The sequence below is a fragment of the Nicotiana tomentosiformis genome, chromosome 8 (genome assembly GCF_000390325.3).
Source record: "Nicotiana tomentosiformis chromosome 8, ASM39032v3, whole genome shotgun sequence".
Taxonomy (NCBI): Eukaryota; Viridiplantae; Streptophyta; class Magnoliopsida; order Solanales; family Solanaceae; genus Nicotiana; species Nicotiana tomentosiformis.
The window spans coordinates 7,876,615-7,902,697 of NC_090819.1; the positions used below are offsets into that span (position 1 = coordinate 7,876,615).

The 26,083-nt window shown below is 41.6% G+C and overlaps 2 protein-coding genes across 2 annotated transcripts; both read right to left on the bottom strand.

The window, feature by feature from the left end:
• Positions 1-331: 331 nt before the first annotated feature.
• Positions 332-7,067, bottom strand: LOC104093757 (uncharacterized). The gene is made up of 2 exons (XM_009599565.4): positions 4,678-7,067; positions 332-645 (listed from the first exon to the last, which is right to left on the bottom strand). The coding sequence occupies exon 1, from the start codon at positions 6,862-6,864 to the stop codon at positions 4,759-4,761; it is 2,106 nt and encodes a 701-aa protein (XP_009597860.2). The 5' UTR covers positions 6,865-7,067; the 3' UTR covers positions 332-645; positions 4,678-4,758.
• Positions 7,068-20,295: 13,228 nt separating this feature from the next.
• Positions 20,296-25,528, bottom strand: LOC104090347 (uncharacterized). Its single transcript, XM_009595410.4, has 2 exons — positions 23,110-25,528; positions 20,296-20,589 (listed from the first exon to the last, which is right to left on the bottom strand). Exon 1 carries the CDS (start codon positions 25,327-25,329, stop codon positions 23,206-23,208), a length of 2,124 nt encoding a protein of 707 aa, XP_009593705.1. The 5' UTR covers positions 25,330-25,528; the 3' UTR covers positions 20,296-20,589; positions 23,110-23,205.
• Between the last annotated feature and the right edge of the window lie 555 nt (positions 25,529-26,083).

Here is a 26,083-nt window from a genome sequence, read left to right on the forward strand (position 1 = left end):
GAAAAGAAAGTACTATTAATAATATTTTTATTTAGGGTGGGAGGTGGGTTGGTGGGGATGGGAAATAGGGTGAGGAAGGTTGAAAAAGAATTTTGAAAAATATTTTCCCTAGTCTTGATAGGAAACATTTAAGCCTAACCAAACGTGGGAAAATCGAAAAATATTTTCCTTCATATCAAACACACCCTTAACACGACAGCATTATGATTTCATAATTAGAATTCTTTATACACGTTACAAGAACACTGAGTGCTAAACATTGTGTGCCCAACAAAATCTGGGTCTAAAGAACACAAAAGGATAATACAGACGACTAAGAGACTAGAAGGTATCAGATGAGCAAAAACCTGAGCATTAAATCCTAAAACATTACATCAAAATAGCAAGTTTCAACAAGAATCTATCACACAGTTCAGTATGTTCAAGTCATACTCATCGGAGGTGGGGTATTATAAAGTCTAACATTTTACTAAAGCATAAGATAAAAGAGGTTAAAAACTAAGATAAAAGTTACACAAGCAGATCAATATTTCCACAAAATGCTCTCTCAGCGAAAGATTCAAGGTTGTTTCGTCTTGAAGAGATGCACCATATTTCTTTCAGAAGTAGCCCAGCTTATATCTCCGCTGCCATCATCACAAGAAACTGAAAGATAAGATTACAGTTAGTACCCAAAATTATAACCATACAACATAACGGAATGAAAGCCTACATCCATGCTTATGTGAAACAATTTAAACTGATGCGTAATGTTAGCACGCAAACTGTACGGAAATCCAAATATAACAACAGCTATAATTGGAATTGCTACAAATTATTTTTTCTATCAACTAATACACATCCAATTGATAACTCGTTAAGATTGCCTTTAACAGAAGTATTTGCAACCATTAAATTAGGTATGAAAGAAATCCGGGAAGAATATAAAGGTATTCCCTCCACACAAGGGAGTGGCTAACAGTCTAAACCTTCGAGAGTTCAACTATGCCTCAGTCCCAAACAAGTCGGGGTCAGCTATTGCCTTTAACAGAAGTATTTGCAACCATCAAATTAGGTATGAAAGAAATCTGGGAAGAATATAAAGGTTTTCCCTCCACGCAAGGGAGTGGCTAACAGTCTAAACCTTCGAGAGTTCAACTATGCGTCGGTCCCAAACAAATCGGGGTCAGCTATATGAATCCCGGTGGCCATGTTTCTCCATTTGTACTCTTCTCAGCCCAATATTATGCAAAATAAAAATAAAAAGTACTGGAGGTCTGAATATTTTGAAACAAAGTTGCCCTATGTAAGTTACCACGGGCTGGGGCAAAGAAAAAGGATAAGCTCTGGGTGTTGTGGATCCATAACTTCTACATAAAGGGGAAAATTTGGATACTATGGTCTATGTGTATACCTAAACAGGCAAGCAGGGTCGTGAAGAAAATTCTGGATGCCAGAAATTGGCTAAGCACTGGGAATTCAGTATTGAACACATTGAATACATTTACATCTAACTCTGTTCACATTGAATACATTTACAGCTAACTCTGTTTTCAGAGTTAAAAAATCCTATGGATCTTTCCTTCCATTATATCAGAAAGTGCCATGGAAGAATCTCACAATGGTTAAAGGATGCAGCAGTTTATCCTTTGGCTGGCTCTTCAAGGAAGGCTTTCTACTGTGGATATATTGGGTAGCGTCCATATGGCTAAAGAACGTGTGTTGTGTGCTTATGATGCTGAGGAGTCACATACTCATCTATTCTTCAGACTGTTCTTACCCGAGGAGTATCTGGCACTCTTTTAAATTGGCTGGGCATGAGTAGGCAAGTGGGATGCTGGAAAATAGGAAGATAAAACTAAATGGCTCATATCAGTAGTTAACAACAGTAGGCCTAAGGGAGTTGTGTTGGGGTTTCTCTTTGTTGCTAGTCCTAAGTTGCTCGGACACAGGTGCGGGTGCCTGATATGAGTGCGGATCTAGAGGTCGGATCCTTCATGATCTAAGTTTTAAGATCCAGGTATGGATACCAGTGCGAGAATTCGGCTAACAGATATTCAAATATCTAAAATAGTGTTATAAAAATGTCTAAATTATGAGACATCATGTGGAAAACTTACAAAGTCATCCGGAAAGGAGAAAATATTGACCAAGAGGAGAATCCGAGAAGGAGATACTGAAATAGAAATCATTGTGAGATGTGGGATTAAAACTTAGTTTTACAGTTACATATTGTCGGGCAAACACACTATAAATGGAAGAGTTTATTAGATAGGTTGAATAGTTTTCCTTGCTAGCTAACTGTCTTGCTGTTGGATGTGGAGACTTCAATTGTACCCTTCCTAGAAGGTGCTAATTGTAAATCCCTGAGAGCACTGCGAGAGGTTATTTTGGTTATTCTTGTATGGTCTAGCTCTAGAGTCAAACGAGCTAGCTTGTATATACTGCTACTTGGTTGAATATATATATATATAAATTTTTTACTTTGACCAAAAAAATAAAAATAAAAAGCACTAGGAATTCTCTATATTTTCTACTGACATATATCTTTGACAAGGCAAAAAGGCTCCTAGAAAGCATAATACTTAAAGTAAACATAGTAACATGACTAAAGCATATTCCCAACTACGCGATCTCACCTATATAAATCCTTTACTTTCATTGTGTCATATTTTTCGCTAAGTCAACATGAATTCCAAGAGATTGTACGTCTTTCAACAACTTTCTTTCACGTGATTTTAGGTCTCTCTCCTCCCTTTTTAACACCTTCACTCACTGTAGCTTCAAACCTATGATCCGGTGCATCTAGAGGTCAATGCAAGACATTACCAAACCAGTGTTTGAAAAAGCGATCGCTTCGTCGCTCTAAGGTTTTAAGCGCGAAGCGATGGCTGGTCGCTTTTCCCAGCCTGAGGCGACTCGATCAGGTGAAGCGCACGCTTCAGTTGAAGAAGCGACAGAAGCGCAGAAGCGCTCGCTTCTGTTAAGAGGGGCTTTTTTTTAAATAAAAAAAAAGTTTGGGTCTGTTTTCTTATTATACAAAACAGACCCCTAAGACCAAAATTGACCATTTCTCTCTTCTCTCTTCTTCGATCAACATTGCTGCCAAAACCTAGGGTTTCAACTTCCTCCATCCAGTCCAGGTAATTTATCTTCTCCTTTCTTCTTCTCATTTTTTTCTTTCTTCTTTCTTTCTTCTTCTTGTTCCCGTCCAGCTTCTGCTCTTTTATTCTTTCTTTTTCCTTCTTTCTTCCTTCTTCTTCTTCTTCTCTTCTCTTTTTCACTTTTTCTCGTCCAGCGTCTGCACAGCTAGGGCAGGCGCTGGTTTTCTTCGCGTCCCTCTTTTATTCTTCTTATTTATTAATTTTAATATGTATTTTAGTTTATAAAATTAATTATTAAATATATATGATATATTTTTCAGTTTATTTGATTTTTTTTAATGTATATTTCAGTATATAAAATTAATTATTATATATATGTTATATTTTCAGTTTATTTGATTAATTTTATATGTATTTCATTTTAGAAAATTAATTATTATATATATATATATATATATATGTTATATTTTAGTTTATTTGATTTTTTTAATGTGTATTTCAGTTTATAAAATTAATTACTATATATATTATATGTATTTTCAGTTTATTTGATTAAATATTGAACTTTTTGATTATTTATATTTGCAAGGTTTACATTATGTTTTTTAAGAATTGCGCTTCACTTTAATAAAGCGTGCGCTTCGCTTTTGAAGCGAGGCGAGCCCCTGTCCCTTTTTTGCGCTTCTCGCTCTCAAAAACACTGTACTAAACCATCTCAAGAGATCTTCTCTCATTTTATCCTCAATGTATGTTAACTTGAAGCTTCTAGTGAATGTGGTAACTTTTTAATCTAGAGTTCAGTATAAAAAAATCCATTAAAGGGTCTTTTGTTCTACAATTAACCCGCAACACATGATTCTTGTTGGAGCTAAAAAAGTGTCTATGTTGAAAAGAAAAAAGATTTTTATATTGGTTGACAAATAGACAATTTTAACACATCAAAATTTCGATGGATGCTTGTCAAAAGGCCACATAATACTCATAATTCCAAGATGCTGTTATAATGATTAACTACACATATAGATCAGCTCCACTAACATCAATAGCAACTGAATTGTGCAAGGAAAGGAGAAAGCTGCTGACTTACTTTTGGAAATGATAAGTTGCCGCCTTGTTTTCAGAATGAAAGTAACATAAATTTCCTATGAAAGTAGAGTATATTCAATATTATGCAATATCATCCTTATAGACAGGTTTCTGTTTCATATGCATTAATTTATGAGGTAAGTTTTAAGGATAAGGCTGCCTATTAATGATCAGTATGAATGGGCGAAAGGCTTGACTACCATGGGTAACTTTTGAACTAAATGAGATAACTGTATTCTGTAACTATCCACTACAAGCACACTTATGGGAATAGCTTTATACTTTTTAGTGAACGACATCATTTTGGTAGAACAAATTAAAGCTCACAGATATGGCATCTAATTAGCAGTTGCAGACACCTAATACTATTCAGAAAAGAGAACAAGATGGTTATGGTTCTAAGACAGATTTTCTACACTGAATATCTTCCTCCAAAGGGGAAGAGATAGTAAACACACATAGAACTAACAACCAAAAGCGAAAAGGAAGGGTGAAATCTTGAACTTACGCCATCTTAATGCTTAGTGACGATGCTCCTTGCAAAAGGAAAACTGAAAGAAAAACAGCCAAAGTTATCCTAAAAAAAGCATCAATCAGAAGTCAGACGACGCCTCTTTTCATAATCTATATCCCTTGACCTTGACCGTGAATCATCTTCATGCGATAACCGTGATTTGGTGTGTGTCCTTGATGATCTTCCCCTGTCCCATTCATCATCATATTCTTGCTCGCGGTCCTTGTACCTATGATTATCAGCATATCTATCTCTATCATCCCTATGACCGTCACGCTCCCGATCACTACCTCGATCCTTCTCAAGGTCACGATCACGATCTCTAGAGCGTTTGCGACTATGGTCACGATCCCTCTCTCTCACCCTCTCTCGTCCAACGTCTCTATCATCTTGGCGTCGCCTCTCTTCTTGCCAATCAGGCTCATACCCTGTATTCTTATCTCTAGCCTTATCTCTATCATAAGAAGGTTCTCTGTCGTCTCTAGGTCTTCTATCTGAAGAACCAGACCAATCTCGTTCTGAGCCTCTATCTTTTTCTTTGTTACTAGGCCAAGCCCCTCTATCACGGCTTTCTTCTCTATACTGATGATCAGATACAGCTTCTTCCCCATAACTTGACTCTCCCGCTCTGTAGCCATGCTCGTCTCCCGCCCATCCACCACCCATGTTAGGCTCAGACCACATACCCATGTTAGGCCCCTCCATACCAGCACGAGGCATCATTCCCATACCATTCATTGACATTCCTCTGCCAAAGAATGCAGGATTTACATGAGGAGCTACACCAGGCATACCAACACCTCCTCCAACTGGTGGAAATGACGGCAACATACCCGAAAATGGTGGATTTGGAGCACCGGGAAATCCTCCATAACCACCCATTCTCCCCATAGGCCCTCCAAAAGCAGGATCAAAACCTTGACCCATCATTGTTTGAGGATGCATCAGCGGAGGTCCAGTACCCATACCTTGTCCAAATCCACTTCCACCATTTCCCATAAACCCCCTTCCTACAACGCCACCACCAGGCCTATTTCTCATAGGACCAACAGGACCCCTATTCCCCATTCCCTGCGGACCTCCTCTGCCCCAATTTCCTCTCCCAAAATTCCTGTTATTATCCCCACCACCTTGAAAATTACCACCTGTAGCATTGTTGTTGTTAAGACCAGTTTTAACAGCTGTATCGCCAGGCCCCCGCCTCGCCTGTGAATTCACAGGAGCAGCCTGAGCCGTCTGCTGATTTCGGTTCATCTGAGCCTCACCCATTCTCTTCACAGTAAATGGCGAAGCAAAGGCGACCACACAGGCCCGTCCATTGAAAACGTGTCCATTCATCCCTTCTTTACAAGCTGTGGCGGCTGCAGGCTCATGAAACTCAGCCTGGCAATAACCTTTCGACTTCCCACTAGCTTTTTCGTCGAAAAATTTAACCTCCTTCACAGTTCCATACTTGCTTAACTCTGCCTCCAGCTCAGCATCTGTTGTCCACCAATGCAGATCACCAACAAATAGAACCGTCCCTCCACCACCGCCTCCTCCTCCACTAGGTCCTCCACCAACATTGTTACCCGTTGAGTTCCCATTCACCATTCCGTGCCTAACCAAATTATCATTCCCTGAATTCCCAACATTACCAGCATTTCCTAAACTACCCGCACCAGCAGCATTAGGCCTTTGAATAACCCCTCGATTCACAACATTATCTCTCGCATTCTGCTCTAAATCAGCTACCTTACCCAACGGATCACAAGGCTCAACCTTTACCGGATCACAAGACTCGACCTTTACCGGATCTCTACCTCCCAACTCATTCCCCCTAAACCCTAAATCCCTAAACCCGTCAGGTCCATCTGAAACCCTAGACACTACATTCTCTTCTTTCTCAACTTTCACCTCTCCAACTGCAACTGGCAGAGCGGCACGGCTACTCTCCGGTGTTGGAGCAACAAGCTCAGTCTCCTTCTTAAACCCTAAATCCTCATTCTTACGAACTGACTGAAGAAAATTTTCACCAACATTAACATCGTTATAAAGATCCTCATAATCATCATCTTCTTCTTCAACAAGAAAACCATCATCCGCTACAGCTGAGATAGCTTCATTCCTGTGAAACTGATCCACCGGAGCCCCGACCCGATCCCCAAACCCGTCGCCTTCGGCAGCTTCATTTTCGTCCATGGCAATCTTCAAAAACGGACTTAGGGTTAGGGTTAGGGTTAGGGTTACTGATTACAACCCCCAGAAGCTGGAATCTTGTAATTGAAACACTTGATTTTTTGAATATAATTGAAAATATTACAAAATTAACAATATGAAGTGAAGAAAAAAGGTGAATTTTAATGGAAGAGCTGTTCTACTTCAAAGCAGAGCAGAGTCACGCTCAGTGCGGGAAAATATTGGTAACTGTATATATTTTTATTCTTTAGAATAATAGATAGCACCTGACTCTTTAAAATTCTGAAAAAATACTTCTGTTTTGGAATAATATTTTGGCAATTTATAGTACATAAATTATGGGTTTATCGGTACCCCTATAATTTTGGTTAATATTATAAATAATAATTTTAAATCCAATAAATTAAATATTGTGGCACTACCCTCCCAAGACCACACGGTATAGGATATTACAGGGTATGTTGTTGTTGTTGTGACAGATTTTGAACTCGCAGTTAGGGTTGTTCGTCGGTCGGTACAATATGATATTTATATATTTCGATTTGATTTTTTTGATATTTATTTAAAATGCTATACCAATACCATATCTAATTAAATTCGGTATCGTTCGGTTTCTCTCTTTTCAGTTTTGATTTATTCGAGCCGGTAACTTCAGTTTATTCGGTTAGAATATTAACTAGTGCATAATGCCATAGACTGTAATATTCTTAATTAAAGTACTCACAAATACAAAAATAAAAACATCCTACGCTCACCTGACTATTAACAAAATCTTTATCCAAAACTAGCAAGTATCAACTATAAAGAGAAAAAATGGTTACATAAAGAATAAATTTGATCATTAAAATTGTCTTGTTACTTGCTTAAAGTCAATTGTTGAACTTAAAGAATACAACAAGGACTAATCCAACATATGCAACAGAAATACACGCGTAAGAAACACCCTAAAATTATAAGAAATATTGCGTTAGACTGTTTCACAACCTAAAGAGTAAGAGTCAGAATATGCAATTTACCTTGTTCCTCTATTTTCCTATAAATTTACACGGGCTTCATTGCCAGCCTTGACATGAATGGCAAAGAAAAGTATTGTGTAACCTAGTATACTATAATCAATTATATGTGTATTGTGTGACTTAGTATATATTTCGATATCGTATCGATATTTCATTATTGTTAAAAAAATATCAAATTATACCTAATACCAAATATTTAAAAATCTTAACCAAATACCGTAACAAATAACAAAATACCGAATACCATATACCATTTTTTTAATATTTCGATACGACAATTTAGTATTTACCAAATTATGTACAACCTTACTTGCATCCACAATGGTCAGATTCTGAATCCGGCTCTATGTAACAAAATGGCTTTCCTTGGGCTGTCGTGCTACTGTACACTTGCACACTTAACCTTATTTAATTGTAATTATTTCTAACCCGACTAATTCAGATTTATATTGGGTAGGACCATTACAAGAGTAAAATACCTCCTACAAAAATGCTCTTCATGTTTAACGCAAATTTCTACTTAAAAGTAGAGGAATCTTAACCATTTCATCGAACTTTCAATATACATTAGTGTATACGGTCGAAATGAATTTCAGCCTTGGCATGTCCGGTACGGTTCGAAGGGTGGTGTATCGAAGTAAGATCCCGAAGGGGGGAACGAACTAACCTAGAGCCCGGGGAGGCCGGTCTGTGTTGAGATCGATATCATAATCAAACTCGAACAAGAATCGAACCATGGCGCGGGTAGATCTATCGTGCTGATAATCCAAAAACCAACCTACATCGACCTAGAATCCATCCGAGGGCTCGAACCAGGATCGGGCTCGAGCCAAGATCACGAGTTCGAGCCAAAGTCAAGCTCGAACCAAAATCGAGGATTCTAAGCAAGATCGAGCTCGCACACAAAAGCTGTTGTAATCTCACTAGAGGGAATCTTGGCAGAAATTATGGAAAAACTGATTTATCATGGGTATCCCATTGAATGTTTATTTTATTATACTTGGAGCCAAACCCTTTTCACTATAAAAGGGCTTGTTTTATCTTTCTTGTAGGGCATCTTTTTGGAGACTTAGACTATCAAAAACTGTATTATTTCCTCTATAAGGAAGAGTGATCTTTCTAGTTTCTGAGATTGATTTTATTTTGTTAAATCCTAAATTCACTGTTCATAATTGATTCGCCTGGATTACGTTTTCTCTAACCTATATTCATCCTTTATTTTATCCTAGCATTCTGTATTAAGTTATACCACATATCTTCGGAACTGCGTATAAATTCAACTATATCCATTTTTCGGGTAAATAGTTTGGCGCCCACCGTGGGGCCGAGGATAACAGTGGTCACTTATTTCCGAAAACACCTTCAATTCAGGTTCGGCTACGAATAGCCACCGACCGATTACGAAGCTGGCCTTCAAGATGAAACCAACAACTTGGCACTACCCGAGATTCGAGCCAAAATACCACTAGATGTCAATTCACAAATTGCTTTGGAAGCAAACCAGCGTTCCGAACCGGAAAAAAGCATTCAGGGAGGTGCTCGCTCCGTAGCCCAAGACACCCAAAACCCAGAGGAGATCGGGGCCAGCTTACGCATGATCTTCAAGATGTTGCAAGCCCAGCAATTATCGATAGCTCGGCTACAGAGCCAAACTCAAGCACAAAGCAGGCCGGTTTCCAATCCACTTCGAGAGGTCTGGCAGGGGTTACTTCGAGAGGTCACCCCCAGAACAGAGCCTGCCATAGTAAAATCTAATGAGCATGAATCGGGGACTACTCCCGGAATTACTAAATTGCTCGAGGAACTCACAAAACGAGTCGAAGCCAACGACAAGAGGGTGGAAACGTATAACGCCAGGGTCGATCAAATCCCGGGGGCTCCACCAATGGTAAAAGGGCTTGATTAAAAAAAATTCATACAAAAGTCTTTTCCATCAAGTGCGGCACTGAAGCCAATCCCCAAAAAGTTCCGTATGCCCGAAATTCCCAAATATAATGGTACGACCGATCCTAACAAACATGTCACCTCTTACATGTGTGCCATAAAAGGCAACGATTTGGAAGATGATGAGATCGAATTCGTGCTATTGAAAAAGTTCGGGGAGACCCTCTCGAAAGGAGCTATGATTTGGTACCACAATTTACCACCAAATTCCATCGATTCTTTTGCCATGTTAGCAGATTCATTCGTAAAGGCGCATGCTGGAGCCATAAAGGTTGCAACGAGAAAATCAGACCTCTTCAAAGTAAAGCAAAGGTAGGGAGAGATGCTGAGGGAATTCGTATCCCGATTTCAAATGGAACGCATGGAATTACCCCCCGGTCACCGACGACTGGGCCGTACAAGCTTTCACCCAAGGGTTGAACGAGCTAAGTTCGACAGCATCACATCGGCTGAAGCAAACTTTGATCGAGTATCCGGCGGTAACTTGGGCAGATGTGCACAACCGATATCAATCGAAAATTAGGGTCGAGGATGATCAGTCGGGGACCCCGTATGGACCTGTTCATCAGAACAAGACAGTTATTAATCAAAAGCAGATCGACAGAGAGCAAAGGTCAAACTGTGACCGATATCGACCGTACGTCACCGATCGAGTAAACAATGGTTCAACAAGCAGCGCAGTTCGAAACAGTCAAAGAATTGATCGGGGACAAAATTCTCGGGGGCTTATGAGTAAGAGCGGCTTCGACAAATATGCCGAGCATATAGAAGCACCTCGATTATCAGAATATAACTTCAATATTGGCACATCCGCTCTCGTGTCGGCCATCGGATGCATCGAAGACACTAAATGGCCTCGACCAATGCAAACCAATCCTGCCCAGAGAAATCCCAATCGAACGTGCGAATATCATGGTACCCATGGCCACATAACAGAAGATTGCAAGCAACTAAGAGAGGAAATAGCTCGCCTATTTAACAAAGGGCATCTTCGGGAGTTTCTGAGTGATAGGGCAAAGAGCCATTTTAGAAGTAGGGATTTCAGCAAGCAGAACGAGCAAGAAGAACCACAACACGTTATCCACATGATCATCGGCGGCACCGATACCCCCGGGGACCGATGCTTAAGCGCACTAAAACATCGATGGTGAGGGAAAAGCGATCTCGTACTCAAGACTACGCACCCATGGGGACTTTGTCCTTCGGTGATGAAGATGCAGAGGGGGTCATCCAACCTCACAACGACGCACTGGTAATATCCGTACTCGTAAATAAAACTAAAATTAAGCGTGTGTTGATCGATCCAGGTAGCTCGGCCAATATCATCCGATTGAAGGTAGTAGAGCAGCTCGGCCTGTAGGATCGAATCGTACCTGCAACTCTGGTCCTACACGGGTTCAATATGGCATGCGAAACCACCAAAGGGGAGATAGCCTTACCAATAAACGTGGCCGGAACTATCCAGGAAACAAAGTTTCACGTGATCGAAGGCGATATGAGGTATAACGCCCCTTTTAGAAGGCCATGGATCCACAACATGAGAGCCGTGCCTTCGACCCTACACCAGGTCCTCAAATTTCCGGCGTCGGGAGATGTCAAAACGGTATACGGAGAGCAACCAGCCACAAAAGAAATGTTCATCGTCGACGAAGCCAAACCAATGTCCTCACTTTCGCCGATAAAAGGATCGGGCCCGGAAGGAGAACGGGACACCAAATAGCAATCACAGACAGCGACTTCAACCCAGCCAGACAACCAGAAAGTCGAAGAGGAGTGGGACCAAAGGGTCCCTCGATCTTTCGTAATTCCAGATGACTCCGATGCCACAAAATCGACGATCGAGGAGCTAGAGCAAGTCATATTAATCGAGTGCCGGCCCGAGCAAAAGGTATACTTGGGAACGGGGTTGAGCCCCGAACTCAGGAAGAAACTCGTTCAATTTCTTATCAATAACATCGATTGTTTCGCCTGGTCCCATTTAGATATAACAGGGATCCCGCCGGACATAACGACGCATCAGCTAAGTTTGGACCATAGGTTCAGACCGGTGAAGCAAAAAAGAAGACCCCAGTCCGATAGAAAGAACGCCTTCGTAAAGGACGAGGTAACCAAACTTCTCAAAATAGGGTTCATTCGGGAGGTAAAATATCCCGAATGGTTAGCCAACGTAGTTGTAGTCCCTAAAAAAGGGGACAAACTTAGAATGTGCATGGACTATAAGAATTTGAACAAAGCATGCCCCAAAGATTCTTTTCCGTTACCCAACATCGATCGCATGATCGATGCCACGGCCGGCCACGAGATCCTCACTTTTCTCGATGCCTATTCCGGGTATAATCAAATACAGATGAACCCGGAGAAAACCTCATTTGTCACCAAATATGGAACGTATTATTATAATGTGATGCCCTTCGGGCTAAAAAACGCAGGGGCCACTTAGCAACGCCTAGTGAATAAAATATTCAAAGAGCAAATAGGAAAATCAATGGAGGTTTATATTGATGACATGTTAGTCAAATCCATGCACGCAGAGGACCATTTAATTCATTTGCAGGAAACGTTCGAGATTCTGAGAAAATACAAAATGAAGCTCAACCCCGAAAAATGTGCCTTTGGGGTCGGTTCGGGCAAGTTCCTCGGCTTCATGGTATCACATCGGGGAATAGAGATTAACCCCGATAAAATCAGGGTCGTCGAAGGCATCACCATCGTAGACAGCGTGAAGGCCGTGCAAAGACTAACGGGTCGGATCGCCGCCCTAAGCCGATTCATATCGAGGTCGTCCGATCGAAGCCATAATTTTTTTTCTCTACTCAAAAAGAAGAATGATTTTTCTTGGACCTCGGAGTGCCAACAAGCATTAGAAGGACTAAAACGATATCTATCAAGCGCACCACTGCTTCACACTCCAAAAATCGATGAGAAACTTTGTTTGTACTTGGCAGTATCGGAAGTCGCCGTAAGCGGTGTCCTAGTTCAAGAAGAGCAAGGTACGCAATTTCCAGTTTATTATACAAGTCAAATCTTAGGAGAGGCGGAAACTAGATATCCGCTCCTAGAAAGGTTGGCGCTTGCACTGATAAACGCCTCAAGGAAGTTAAGGCCATACTTCCAATGTCACCCCATATGCGTATTGTCTACTTACCCACTTCGTAATATTTTGCACAAACCCGAGTTATCAAGCCGACTGGCCAAATGGGCCATCGAACTCAGTGGGTACAATATAGAATATCGACCCCGCACAGCCATCAAGTCTCAAGTCCTAGCAGACTTCGTGGCCGATTTCACACCAGCCCTCGTACCCGAAGCCAAAAAGGAACTGTTGAAATCAGGTACATCATCGGGGGTATGGATCCTTTTTACGGATGGGGCTTCAAACGTAAAGGGGTCCGAGCTGGGCATAGTTTTGAAACCACCCACGGGTGGCATTATTAGACAATCTATTAAAACTATCAAGTTGACTAACAACGAGGCCGAGTACGAAGCCATGATTGCAGGTCTCGAGCTAGCTAGAAATTTGGGAGCAGAAATCATTGAAGCCAACTACGACTCCTTGCTGGTGGTAAGTCAAGTAAACAAAACTTTCAAAGTTCCAGAAGGTAGAATGCAGAGGTATTTAGATAAACTGCTTATCACTTTGCGCCATTTCAAACAATGGACTTTACGACATGTGCCACGGGAACAGAATAATGAGGCCGACGCACTGGCGAATTTGGGGTCATCGGTCGAGGTAGATGATACGGGCTCAGGGAATGTAGTTCAACTTTCGAGGTCGGTAATCGAAGAAGGACACGCTGAAATAAATTCTACAAGCTTAACCTGGGATTGGAGGAACAAGTATATCAAATATTTGAAAAACGAAAAACTCCCTTTGGACCATAAAGATTCTAGAACCCTACGGACCAAGGCTGCTCGATTCACTCTGGCTTCAGATGGAATACTGTACCGAAGAACGTTCGACGGACCATTGGAGGTATGCTTGGGTTCGGGGGATGTCGATTATGTCCTACGGGAAGTGCATGAGGGTACTTGCGGGAATCACTCTGGAGCCGACACATTAGCCCAAAAAATAATTAGAGCAGGGTATTATTGGATCGATATGGGCAAAGATACGAATGAATTCGTTCGTAAATGTGATAAATGTCAAAGGTTCGCACCAATGATCCACCAGCCCGGAGAACAACTCCACTCGGTCCTATCCCCGTGGCCTTTCATGAAATGGGGAATGGATATCGTCGGCCCTCTGCCATCGACCCCAGGTAAAGCCAAATTCATTTTGTTTATGACTGACTATTTTTCTAAATGGGTTGAAGCACAGGCATTCGAGAAAATAAGAGAGAAAGAAGTTATAGACTTTATTTGGGATCATATCATATGCCGGTTCGGGATACCCGCCGAAATAGTATGTGACAATGGAAAGCAATTCATTGGCGGCAAAGTAACAGGATTCCTCGAAGACCACAAGATAAGAAGGATACTGTCGATGCCGTACCACCCCAGTGGGAACGGGCAGGCCGAATCAACGAATAAAACTGTCATTCAAAACTTAAAGAAGAGATTGAACGATGCTAAAGGGAGATGGAGAGAAATCCTACCCGAAGTCCTTTGGGCATATCGGACAACATCAAAATCCAGTACAGGGGCGACCCCGTTCTCCTTAGTATATGGATCTGAAGCATTGATACCAGTCGAGGTTGGTGAACCCAGTGCCAGATTTTGATTCTCGATGGAAGAATCAAATAACGAGACTATGAACATAAGCCTCAAACTATCGGACGAAAGGCGAGAAACTGCCCTCGTCCGAATAGCCGCCCAAAAGCAGCGAATCGAAAGGTATTATAATCGAAGAACCAAGCTCTGCCATTTCAAGCATGGGGACTTAGTGTTGAGAAAAATTACCATCAATACCCGGAATCCGAATGAAGGGAAGCTAGGACCGAATTGGGAAGGACCATATCAGGTACTCGAGGACATCGGAAAGGGGTCGTACATGATCGGCGTTATAAACGGCAAACAATTATAAAGCAACTGGAATGTATCACATCTAAAACGGTACTACTGTTAAGGTACAACCTTTCCATATTCGTTTATATCTCAAAACTGACCCCTGCAGAAGTCCGAACAAGGGACGGATCTCTCATCAGAAAGCACGCATTGCACTCTTTTTTCCTTATACCGGTTTTATCCCAAATGGGTTTTTCGGCAAGGTTTTTAATGAGGCAACCACTGGTCGTGCAACATTTATAATGATATCCGAGGCCCCGTAAGAGAGTTATTTCACAGCAACATGGTCCAGATAGGAAAACTTTAAAGAGGCAAATGGTCGAAGCAAGCCATGCTCGTATAAATTGGCCCAAACCCGGGCGTGTAATGACATGCGAAGAATTAAGATATAATGCGACCATTAAGCCTATGGGCTATTTTTTCATTTCGAGTTCGAGCAAACACTCACTCGACCAAATAGCTTACGGGCTGCATCAATTCGAGTTCGAATCATTCATTCGACCAGGCCTACAGGCTATTTTTCATTTCGAGTTCGAGCAAACACTCACTCGACCAAATAGCCTACGGGCTGCATCAATTCGAGTTCGAATAATTCACTCGACTAAGCCTACGGGCTATTTTTCATTACGAGTTCGAGCAAACACTCACTCGACCAAATAGCCTACGGGCTGCATCAATTTGAGTTCGAATCATTCACTCGACTAGGCCTACGGGCTATTTTTCATTTCGAGTTCGAGCAAACACTCACTCGACCAAATAGCCTACGGGCTGCATCAATTCGAGTTCGAATCATTCATTCGACCATGCCTACGGGCTATTTTTCATTTCGAGCTCGAGCAAACACTCACTCGACCAAATAACCTATGGGCTGCATCAATTCGAGTTAGAATAATTCACTTGACTAGGCCTACGGGATATTTTTCATTATGAGTTCTAGCAAACACTCACTCGACCAAATAGCCTACGGGCTGCATCAATTCTAGTTCGAATCATTCACTCGATCAAGCCTACGGTCTATTTTTTATTTTTTATTTCGAGTTCGAGCAAACACTCATTCGACCAAATAGCCTACGGACTACATCAATTCGAGTTCGAGCAAACACTCATTCGACCAAATAGCCTATGGGCTACATCAATTCGAGCACAATCAAACACTCACTCGACCGTCAAAAACCTAAAGGGCTACATTGCCCCAAGTTTGAATAAACGCTCGCTCGGTTACAGAGACCACGAGGTTCAAGTTTGATTAAGTGGCTTAATACATAGAGATATGCCTATACACAAAATTTATCTATATAGGTGGCTACAAAAAAAAATTTAAACGGGTGCGGTCTCTTCTTTATCAGATTCCCCCCGTTCTCGAATCCGCTTTTGCTCCCATCGTCGTCGTCATCATCATCGGAAACCAGAGCTTCAGCATCAGCTTCGAGTTCTTTTGCCCTTTTTATCTCCTCTGTGAGATCGAAGCCGCGAGCATGAATCTCCTCGAGAGTTTCTCTCCTGGATCGGTACTTAGCAAGTTCGGCGACCCAATGCGCCCAACCATTGGCGGATTCGGCTGCCTCTCTTGCCTAAACTTGGGCAGCTTCAGCATCAGCCTGATAGACGGCTACGAGCGCATCCGCATAAGTCTTTGCCATTTCAGCATCGGATTCGGCCTTGACGAGCACTGAGGCCAACCGAGCCTCGAGCTCCTCAATTTTTCTTGCTTGAACCAGGCCATTTTCCTTCATTTTCTGAAGTTGGGTTTCAGACGATGATAACTGGGCTCGAGCAGTCTCTTTTTCTGCAGCAAAGCGGTCCATACCTTCTTTCCACCGCAAGGATTCCATCCTTATCACATCGACCTCCTCACGCAGCTTCCCTATCATCTCGATTTTTTGCTGCAGCCGTGAGACCGAAATGTTAGCTACCGTTCTGGTATCGAACCCATAGGCTTTCAAAAGCATCATTACCTACTCAGACAAATCGTTCTGGTCTCGATAAGCCTTGGCCATCTCGGCTTGGAGATCTTTTATTTCCTCCTCTCTCTGCCCTAAGGACAGTTTGAGAGAGTTCCTCTTGTCAGTAGCGCGTTTCAGGTCGGCCGCGTATCGATGCAGCTCATTCTGGGAACGAGAACATTGCTCTCGATGGACCACCGCAGCCTACGAAGGAACAAGAAGCGATGTTAACAAAAGACGAACATAAAGGCAATACCAACAAAAAGATTTTTAAAAGACTCGCCTGGTTCAAAGCCTGCCGCAAACCGTGAAAAAGATTTGATTCATCACCGGCAACATCCTCGATACCAGTAAACAGGTCACGAAACGGATCTTCTTCATCGTGAGGCCTACCTAGATCAAGGGCCCCCAGATCTTGAGCTTCCCGAATCACCCCTGCGAAAAAAACGGGAAAGGTAGGCGAGTCCAAAATCACCGCTGCTGCCCCAAGTGACTCGCTCGGAGCATTCCCCTCGGCTTGGAGGGGTTCGAAGGGCTCTTCGATTGTAACCTCTGCCGGTTGATTCCGATGAGAGGCGTCTTCGACATCCGATAGTTTGGGGACTCTACTAGAACCTCTCTTCGGTATATTTTCAGTTAGAGACGGAGCCCCATTGGGCATCATCGATCCAGCCGGCGTTGAAGCATCGGTGGCTCTCTTCGTCCGGACCGCCAGCGTGGACTCATTATCCTCTTCCTCTTCTTCCTCATCCCTTAGGCGCAAAACGGATTCTACGGTCAAAGGAATAACATTCTTGTTCGGCTTACGAGCCGTCCTCTTCTTCGGTTTTGGATATTCGGGCAACGAAGCTCTCTTCCTTTTATTTTCCTTCACCGGCTTTGGAATGAAGGTCGAGACATCCTCCTCATTAGACAGAGGTCTAAAGACCGCATCCTTACCCAAACCTGCATATGGGAAACCTTATAAAAAAAATCGAGAAATGCCTCGTCAGAGTCCGAAAAATGAGCTTACCGTGATTTTTGGCCTCCCACCGACCCTTAGACAAATCACGCCATGAGCGCTCGGCTTTTGTGGAAGTCGAAACTTGATCCCGTACCCAATTCTTGAGGTCGGGAACCGCTCCGGGCCTCCAGGGAACCGCTACATCACGAAAAGAGGAGTATCGATAAGAGAACAAATGAAAGAACAAAATAGAAGCAATAGCAAAATCACACTTACGTTTCAAATTCCACTCCTCGGGGAAGGGCATCTTTTCAGTCGGGATCAGGTCTGAAGTCCTTACTCGAACGAACCTGCTCATCCAACCCCGGTCCCTGTCCTCGTCAATACTCGAGAACAAAGCCTTGGTAGCCCGACGCTGGAGTTTTATTAACCCTCCCCGATAAAGTCGGGGACGATACAGCCGGATAAGATGATCGAGGGTGAATGACATCCCTTCGATTTTGCTCACGAAATATCGGATCAGAATAACGATCCGCCACAAAGAAGAATGGACCTGGCCTAAGGTTACCTGATACTGTCGACAGAAGTCGATAACGACGTAATCGAAGGGACCCAAAGTGAAAGGGTAAGTATATACGTTCAAAAACCCTTTCACGTGAGAAGTGATGTCTTCGTCAGGGGTAGGTATTATCACTTCTTTTTTCCCCCAATTACAGTGCTTCTTTAACAGATCGAGGTGCTTCTCAGTAATCGAACACATGTACCTCGATACCGGCTCACACCAGCCAAGGACCGATGAACCTTTATCAACTTTAAAATCTGAAGTAAGGACGCACGCCTCGGGGACACACTCCTCTGGCCGTGGCTCTGCCGGTGTCTCATCGGCGGCACAATGTGAAGATGAAGCTTTCACTTTCTGAGGAACGGTTTGCGATGTTTTCGCCATTTTTTGAATTCAAAAATAAGGAGTAGAAGAAAGTGATAGAGATTTGGTAGAATTGAGGGGTCTTTTCGGAAAGAAATCACAGCTTTTTTGGTAGGCTGGAGAGTGTAAAGAAGAGATTGAGAAATTTTAGAAGATAGAAGATGCAAAAATGGTAAAAGATAAAGGTGAGAGTTATTTATAGGTTCAAAGCGACGGCGGTTCATTATCAGCAGTGGCCGACCACCGCCTGACATACATTAAATGCCTTGAAAGACTAAACCGACAGGACAACTATCATGTGCGTCATGGTCGAACTTGATGGAATCAACAAGATATAATCCGATCGAGCCGTTGAAAATCATATCGTTTCTCGCCATATTTCTTTCTGAGAAACGAGGGGACTATCTATATACGGTCGAAATGGATTTCAGCCTTGGCATGTCTGGTACGGTTCGAAGGGTGGTGTATCGAAGTAAGATCCCGAAGGGGGGAACGAACTAACCTAGAGCCCGGGGAGGCCAGTCCGTGTTGAGATCGATATCATAATCAAACTCGAACAAGAATCGAACCATGGCGCGGGTAGATCTATCGTGCTGATAATCCAAAAACCAACCTACATCGACCTAGAATCCATCCAAGGGCTCGAACCAGGATCGGGCTCGAGCCAAGATCACGAGTTCGAGCCGAAGTCAAGCTCGAACCAAAATCGAGGATTCTAAGCAAGATCGAGCTCGCAGACAAAAGCCGTTGTAATCCCACTAGAGGAAATCTTGGCAGAAATTATGGAAAAACTGATTTATCATGGGTATCCCACTGAATGTTTATTTTATTATACTTGGAGCCAAACCCTTTTCACTATAAAAGGACTTGTTTTATCTTTCTTGTAGGGCATCTTTTTGGAGACTTAGACTATCAAAAACTGTATTATTTTTATTTTGTTAAATCCTAAATTCACTGTTCATAATTGATTCGCCTGGATTACGTTTTCTCTAACCTATATTTATCCTTTTATTTATCCTAGCATTCTGTATTAAGTTGTACCAAATATCTTCGGAACTGCGTATAAATTCAACTATATCCATTTTTCGGGTAAACAATTAGTTTAATTGCAACTATTGTATCTTATGGTGCATAGCCTTGTTTGTGAGTATTTATTTGATAGAATAAGCAAATATTTCACAAGGATACAAGTGATGTTTTTGGTAATTTTTATTGTAGCTCAAATCGTACAACATGCTTATATAATTATTTTACGTCAATTGAAAGAGCAAAAGAACATATAAGTAAGCTCAATTGGGAAGGACAAAGTATATGCCTCTTAAAGGAATGGAAGTGAAAATAGAGTTCACTTGACAGCTTTTTGATTTCATAATTAGAATTCTTTATACACTTTACAAGAACACTGAGTGCTGAACATCAGAGTGCCCAACAAAATCTGGGCCCAAAGAACATGAAAAGATAATACAGATAATTAAAAGAGACTAGAAGGTAGCAGATCAGCGAAGAGAGTCTTGGCGTAACTGGTAAAACGGCTGTCATGTGACCAGGAGGTCACGGGTTCAAGCCGTGAAAACAGCCTCACAGCCTCTTGCAAAAATGCAGGGCAAGACTGCGTACAATAGAACTTTGTGGTCCGGCCCGGACCATGCGCATAACGCGAGCTTAAATCCTAAAACATTACATCAAAATAACAAGTGTCAACAATAGTCTATCACACAGTTCAGTATGTTCAGTCATACTCATCAGACGTCGGATATTTTAAAGCCGAAAATTAAACTAAAGCATAAGATAAAAGAGGTTAAAAACTAAGACAAAAGTTACACAAGCAGATCAGTCTTTCCACAAAATGCTCTCTCAGGCAGAAGATTCAAGGTTGGTTCGTCTTCAAGAGACACACCATATTTCTTTCAGTAGTAGCCGAACTTATATCTCCTCTGGTATCATCACAGGAAACTGAAAGATAAGATTTGCAGTCAGTACCCAAATTTATAACCATACAATATAACAGAATAAAAGAATACATCCAGGCTTACTCGAAACAATTTAAATTGATGCCTAAATTTAGCACGGAAACTGTATGGAAACCCAAATAGAAGACCAGCTATAATTGGAATTGCTACAAATTATTTTTCCTACCAACTAATAGCCTAACACAACATCCAATTGATAACTGGATGAAAGTGAATATGAAAGCAATTTGGGAAGAACATAAAGGTTTTCCCTCCACACAAGGGAGAGGCTAACAGTCTAAACCTTCGAAAGTTCAACTACGCCTCGGTCCCAAACAAGTCGGGGTCGGCAATATGAATCTCACTGGCCATGTTTCCCCATGTGGACTCTTCTCTGCCCAAATATTATGCAAAATAAATATAAAAAGTACTGGAGGTCTGAATATTTTGAACTTCTTCTTGTGGAAGAAAGCTGCCCTATGTAAGTTACTACGGGCTGTGGCAAAGAAGGATAAGCTTTGGGTGTTGTGGGTACATAACTTCTACTTAAAGGGGAAGGATTTGGATACTAAGTGTATACCTATACAGGCAAGCAGGGTGGTGAAGAAAGTTCTGGATGCCAGAAGCTAAGCACTGGGAATTCAGTATTGGACACATTGAATACATTTACTGCTAATTCTGTTTCAGAGTTAAAAAAGCCTATGGATCTTTCCTTCCATTATATCAGAAAGTGCCACGGAAGAATCTTACAATGGTTAAAGGATTGGTTCCTAGGCATCAGTTATCCTTTGGCTGGCTCTTCAAGGAAGGCTTTCTACTGTGGATAGATCAGGTATCCATGTGGCTAAAGAATGTGTGTTGTGTGCTTCTGAAACATACTCATCTATTCTTTGACTGTTCTTACTCGAGGAGTATTCTTTTAAATTGGCTGGACATGAGCAGGCAAGTGGGATGCTGGAAACTGGGAAGAAGAAACTAAATTGCTCATATCAATAGTTAACAACAGTAGGCCTAAGGGTGTTGTGTTGGGGTTTCTCTTTGATGCTACTATATACCACATCTGGATTGAGAGGAACAACTGCAGATTTCAACAAAAGAGTAAAGAGAGTTCTGGAAAGATCAAAGACAAAGTTTTACAGTTACCTATTGTAGTGCAAAGGCAATGTAAATGGAAGAGTTTATTACATAGGATGAATAGTTTAGCTAACTGTCTTGCTGCTGGATGTGAGGACTTCACTTGTATCCGAAGGTGACAAGTGTAAATCTCTGATAGCACTGCAAGCGGTTTTTTTGGTTAGTCTTGGTTATTTTTGAACGGTCGAGCTCTAGAGTCAAATAAGCTAGCTCGTATATATTGCTACTTGGTTGAATAATTTTTTTTACTCTTGACCAAAATAAAAAATACTAGGAATTCTCTATATTTTCTACTGACATATATCTTTGACAAGGCAAAAAGGCTCCTAGAAAGCATACCACTTAAAGTAAACGTACTAACATGGTCTCACCTATATAAATTCTCTTCTTTCATTGTGTTATATCTTTCGCTAAGTCAGCATGAATTTCAAGAGATTGTACGTCTTTTAAGAGAACTTTCTTTCACGTTATTTTAGGGCTCCCTCATCCCTTTTAACACCTTCACTCATCATAGCTTCACACCTATGATCCGGTGCATCTAGAGGTCAATGCAAGACATTAACAAACCATCTCAAGAGGTCTTCTCTCATTTATGCTCAATGTATGTTACTTGCACCTTCTACTGAATGTGGTAATTTTTAATCTAGAGTTCAATACAAAGAAATCAAGTAAAGGGTCTTTTGTTCTACAATTAAACCGTAACACATGATTCTTGTTGGAGCTAGAAAGTGTCTATTTCGAACAGGAAAAAAGAATATATTCTTTATTGGTAGACTAATAACACATCAAAATCTCGATGGATGCTTGTCAAAAGGCCACATAATACTCATACTCAAATGCTGTAATAATGATGAACTACACATATAAATCAGCTCCACTATTATCAAATAATAACTGAATTGTGCAAACAAAAGAGAAAGCGCTGCTGACTTATTTTTGGAAATGATAAACTCCGCCTTGTTTTCAGAATGCAAAATAACATAAATTTCCTACGAAATTAGCGTATATTCAATATTATGCAATATAATCCTTAGAGACAGGTTTCTATTTTATATATATTTATTTATGAGGTAAGTTCTATGAATAAGGCTGCCTAGTAGTTATCAGTATTCTATAACTATCCACTACAACACCTATGGGAACAGCCTTATACCTTTTTAGTGCATAACCATCATCATTTTGGTAGAACAAATTAAAGGTCACAGATATGGCATCTACTTAGCAGTAGCAGACACCTAATATACTCAGAAAAGAGAACAATATGGTTACCATTCTAAGAAAGATTTTCTACACTGAATATCCTCCTTCAAAGGGGAAGAGATAGTAAACACATATAGAACTATCTACCAAAAGCATTAATTGAAAAGGAAGGACGAAATCTTGAACTTACATCATCTTAATGCTTAGTGACAATGCTCCTTGCAAAAGGACTACTGAAAGAAAAACAGCCAAAGTTATCCTAGAAAAAATGCAGCAGTCCAGCAGATTAATCAGAGGTCAGACGACGCCTCTTTTCATAATCTACATCCCGTGATCTTGACCGTGAATCATCTTCATGCGGTAACCGTGATTTGGTGTGTCTCCTTGATGATCTTCCCCTGTCCCATTCATCATCATATTCTTGCTCGCGGTCCTTGTACCTATGATGATCACCATATCTATCTCTATCATCCCTATGACGGTCATGCTCCCGTCCACTACCCCGATCCTTCTCAAGGTCACGGTCACGATCACGATCTCTAGAGCGTGTGCGACTGTGGTCACGATCCCTCTCTCTCACACTCTCTCGTCCAACGTCTCTATCGTCTTGGTGTCGCCTCTCTTCTTGCCAATCATGATCATGCCCTGTATTCTTATCTCTAGCTTTATCTCTTTCATAAGAAGGTTCTCTATCGTCTCTATGTCTTCTGTCTGAAGAACCAGACCAATCTCGTTCTGAGCCTCTATCTTTTTCTTTGTTACTAAGCCAAGCTCCTCTATCACGGCTTTCTTCTCCATACTGATGATCAGATACAGCTTCTTCCCCATAACTCGACTCTCCCGCTCTGTAGCCATGCTCGTCTCCGGCCCATCCACCACCCATATTAGGCTCAGACCACATACCCATGTTAGGCCCATCCATGCCAGCACGAGGCATCATTCCCATACCATTCATTGGCATTCCTCTTCCAAAGAACGCAGGATTTACATGAGGAGCCACACCAGGCAAACCAACTCCTCCAACTGGTGGAAATGAAGGTAACATACCCGAAAATGGTGGAGTTGGAGCACCAGGAAATCCTCCATAACCACCCATTCTCCCCATAGGCCCTCCAAAAGCAGGATCAAAGCCTTGACCCATCATTGTTTGAGGATGCACCAACGGAGGTCCAGCACCCATACCTTGTCCAAATCCACTTCCACCATTTCCGATATACCCTCTCCCTATGGCGCCACCAGGCCTATTTCTCATAGGACCAACGGGACCCCTATTCCCCATCCCCTGCGGACCTCCTCTGCCCCAATTTCCTCTCCCAAAATTCCTGTTATTATCCCCACCACCTTGAAAATTACCACCTGTAGCATTGTTGTTGTTAAGACCAGTTTTAACAGTGGTATCGCCAGGCCCCCGCCTCGCCTGTGAATTCACAGTAGCAGCCTGAGCTGTCTGATGATTTCGATTCATCTGAGCCTCACCCATTCTCTTCACAGTAAATGGTGAAGCAAAGGCGACCACACAAGCCCGTCCATTGAAAACATGTCCATTCATCCCATCTTTACAAGCCGTGGCAGCTGCAGGTTCATGAAACTCAACCTGGCAATATCCTTTCGACTTCCCACTAGCTTTTTCATCAAAAAATTTAACCTCTTTCACAGTTCCATACTTGCTTAACTCTGCCTCCAGCTCAGCATCTGTTGTCCACCAATGCAGATCACCAACAAATAGAAACGTCCCTCCACCACCGCCACCTCCTCCACTAGGACCTCCGCCCAAGACCCCTACTCCGCCAACATTGTTACCTGTAGAATTCCCATTCACCATTCCGTGCCTAACCAAATTATCATTCCCTGAGTTCCCAACATTACCAGCATTGCCTATAACACCAGAACCAGCAGCATTAGGCCGTTGAATTACCCCTTGATTCACAATATTATCGCCTGTATTTTGCTCTAAATCAGCCATCTTACCCAACAGACCACAAGTCTCAACCTTTACCGGATCAGATGACTCAACCTTTACCGGATCTCTACCTCCCAACTCATTCCCCCTAAACCCTAAATCCCTAAACCCGTCAGGTCCATCCGAAACCCTAGACACTACATTCTCTTCTTTCTCAACTTTCACCTCTCCAACTGCAACTGGCAGAGCGGCACGGCTACTCTCCGGTGTTGGAGCAACAAGCTCAGTCTCCTTCTTAAACCCTAAATCCTCATTCTTACGAACTGACTGAAGAAAATTTTCACCAACATTAACATCGTTATAAAGATCCTCATAATCATCATCTTCTTCTTCAACAAGAAACCCATCATCCGCAACAGCGGAGATAGCTTCATTCCTGTGGAACTGCTCCATCGGAGCCCCGACCCGATCCTCAAACCCGTCCCCTTCGGCAACTTCATTTTCGTCCATGGCAATCTTCAAAAACGGACTTAGGGTTAGGGTTAGGGTTACTGATTACAATCCCAGAAGCTGGAATTTGTAATTGAAATAATTGAAACACTTGATTTTTTTTTGAAGAGAAAGAATTATTACAAGAAAAAAATGCTAGTTTGGTTGAATTTTATTTTAATGGCAGAACTGTTCTACTTCAAATTAGAGCAGTCTCACTCGCTGCGGGAAAATATTGATAACTGTACACACTTTTATTTTTTAGAATAATAGATATCTGTTATAAAATAAATACAGTAAAGCAAACACAAGTATAGAGAGAAACTGATTTATTATTCAAATTTCAAATTTATGTACATAATGAACTGAATTCCCCTCTATTTATAGAAGAAAGAAAGTTGCTGTGTAAGCTGCTACTGTAAGCTGTTGTGCAAGCTGTTTGTAAGCTGCTACTCTAAGCTGTTGTCCCAGATATAGATAATCTTCTATCATGTATAATATTTATCCATAACGGAGTACCGAAAGGATAAGCTTCTTCAGGAGGCTTATTTCCAATAGAGTACTAAATAGATAAACATATTTACGGCGGAGTCTCGTATGGATAAGCTTCTTCAGGAAGCTTATTTTCAACGGAGTACTAAATGAACATCCATAATATAATATATTTATAACACTCCCCTTTGGATATTCATTAAAAGATAATGTGACTAATTAAAATCTTACTAGGAAAAAATTCTGTGGGAAAAAAATCTCAGTGAAGAAAAAAGAGTACACA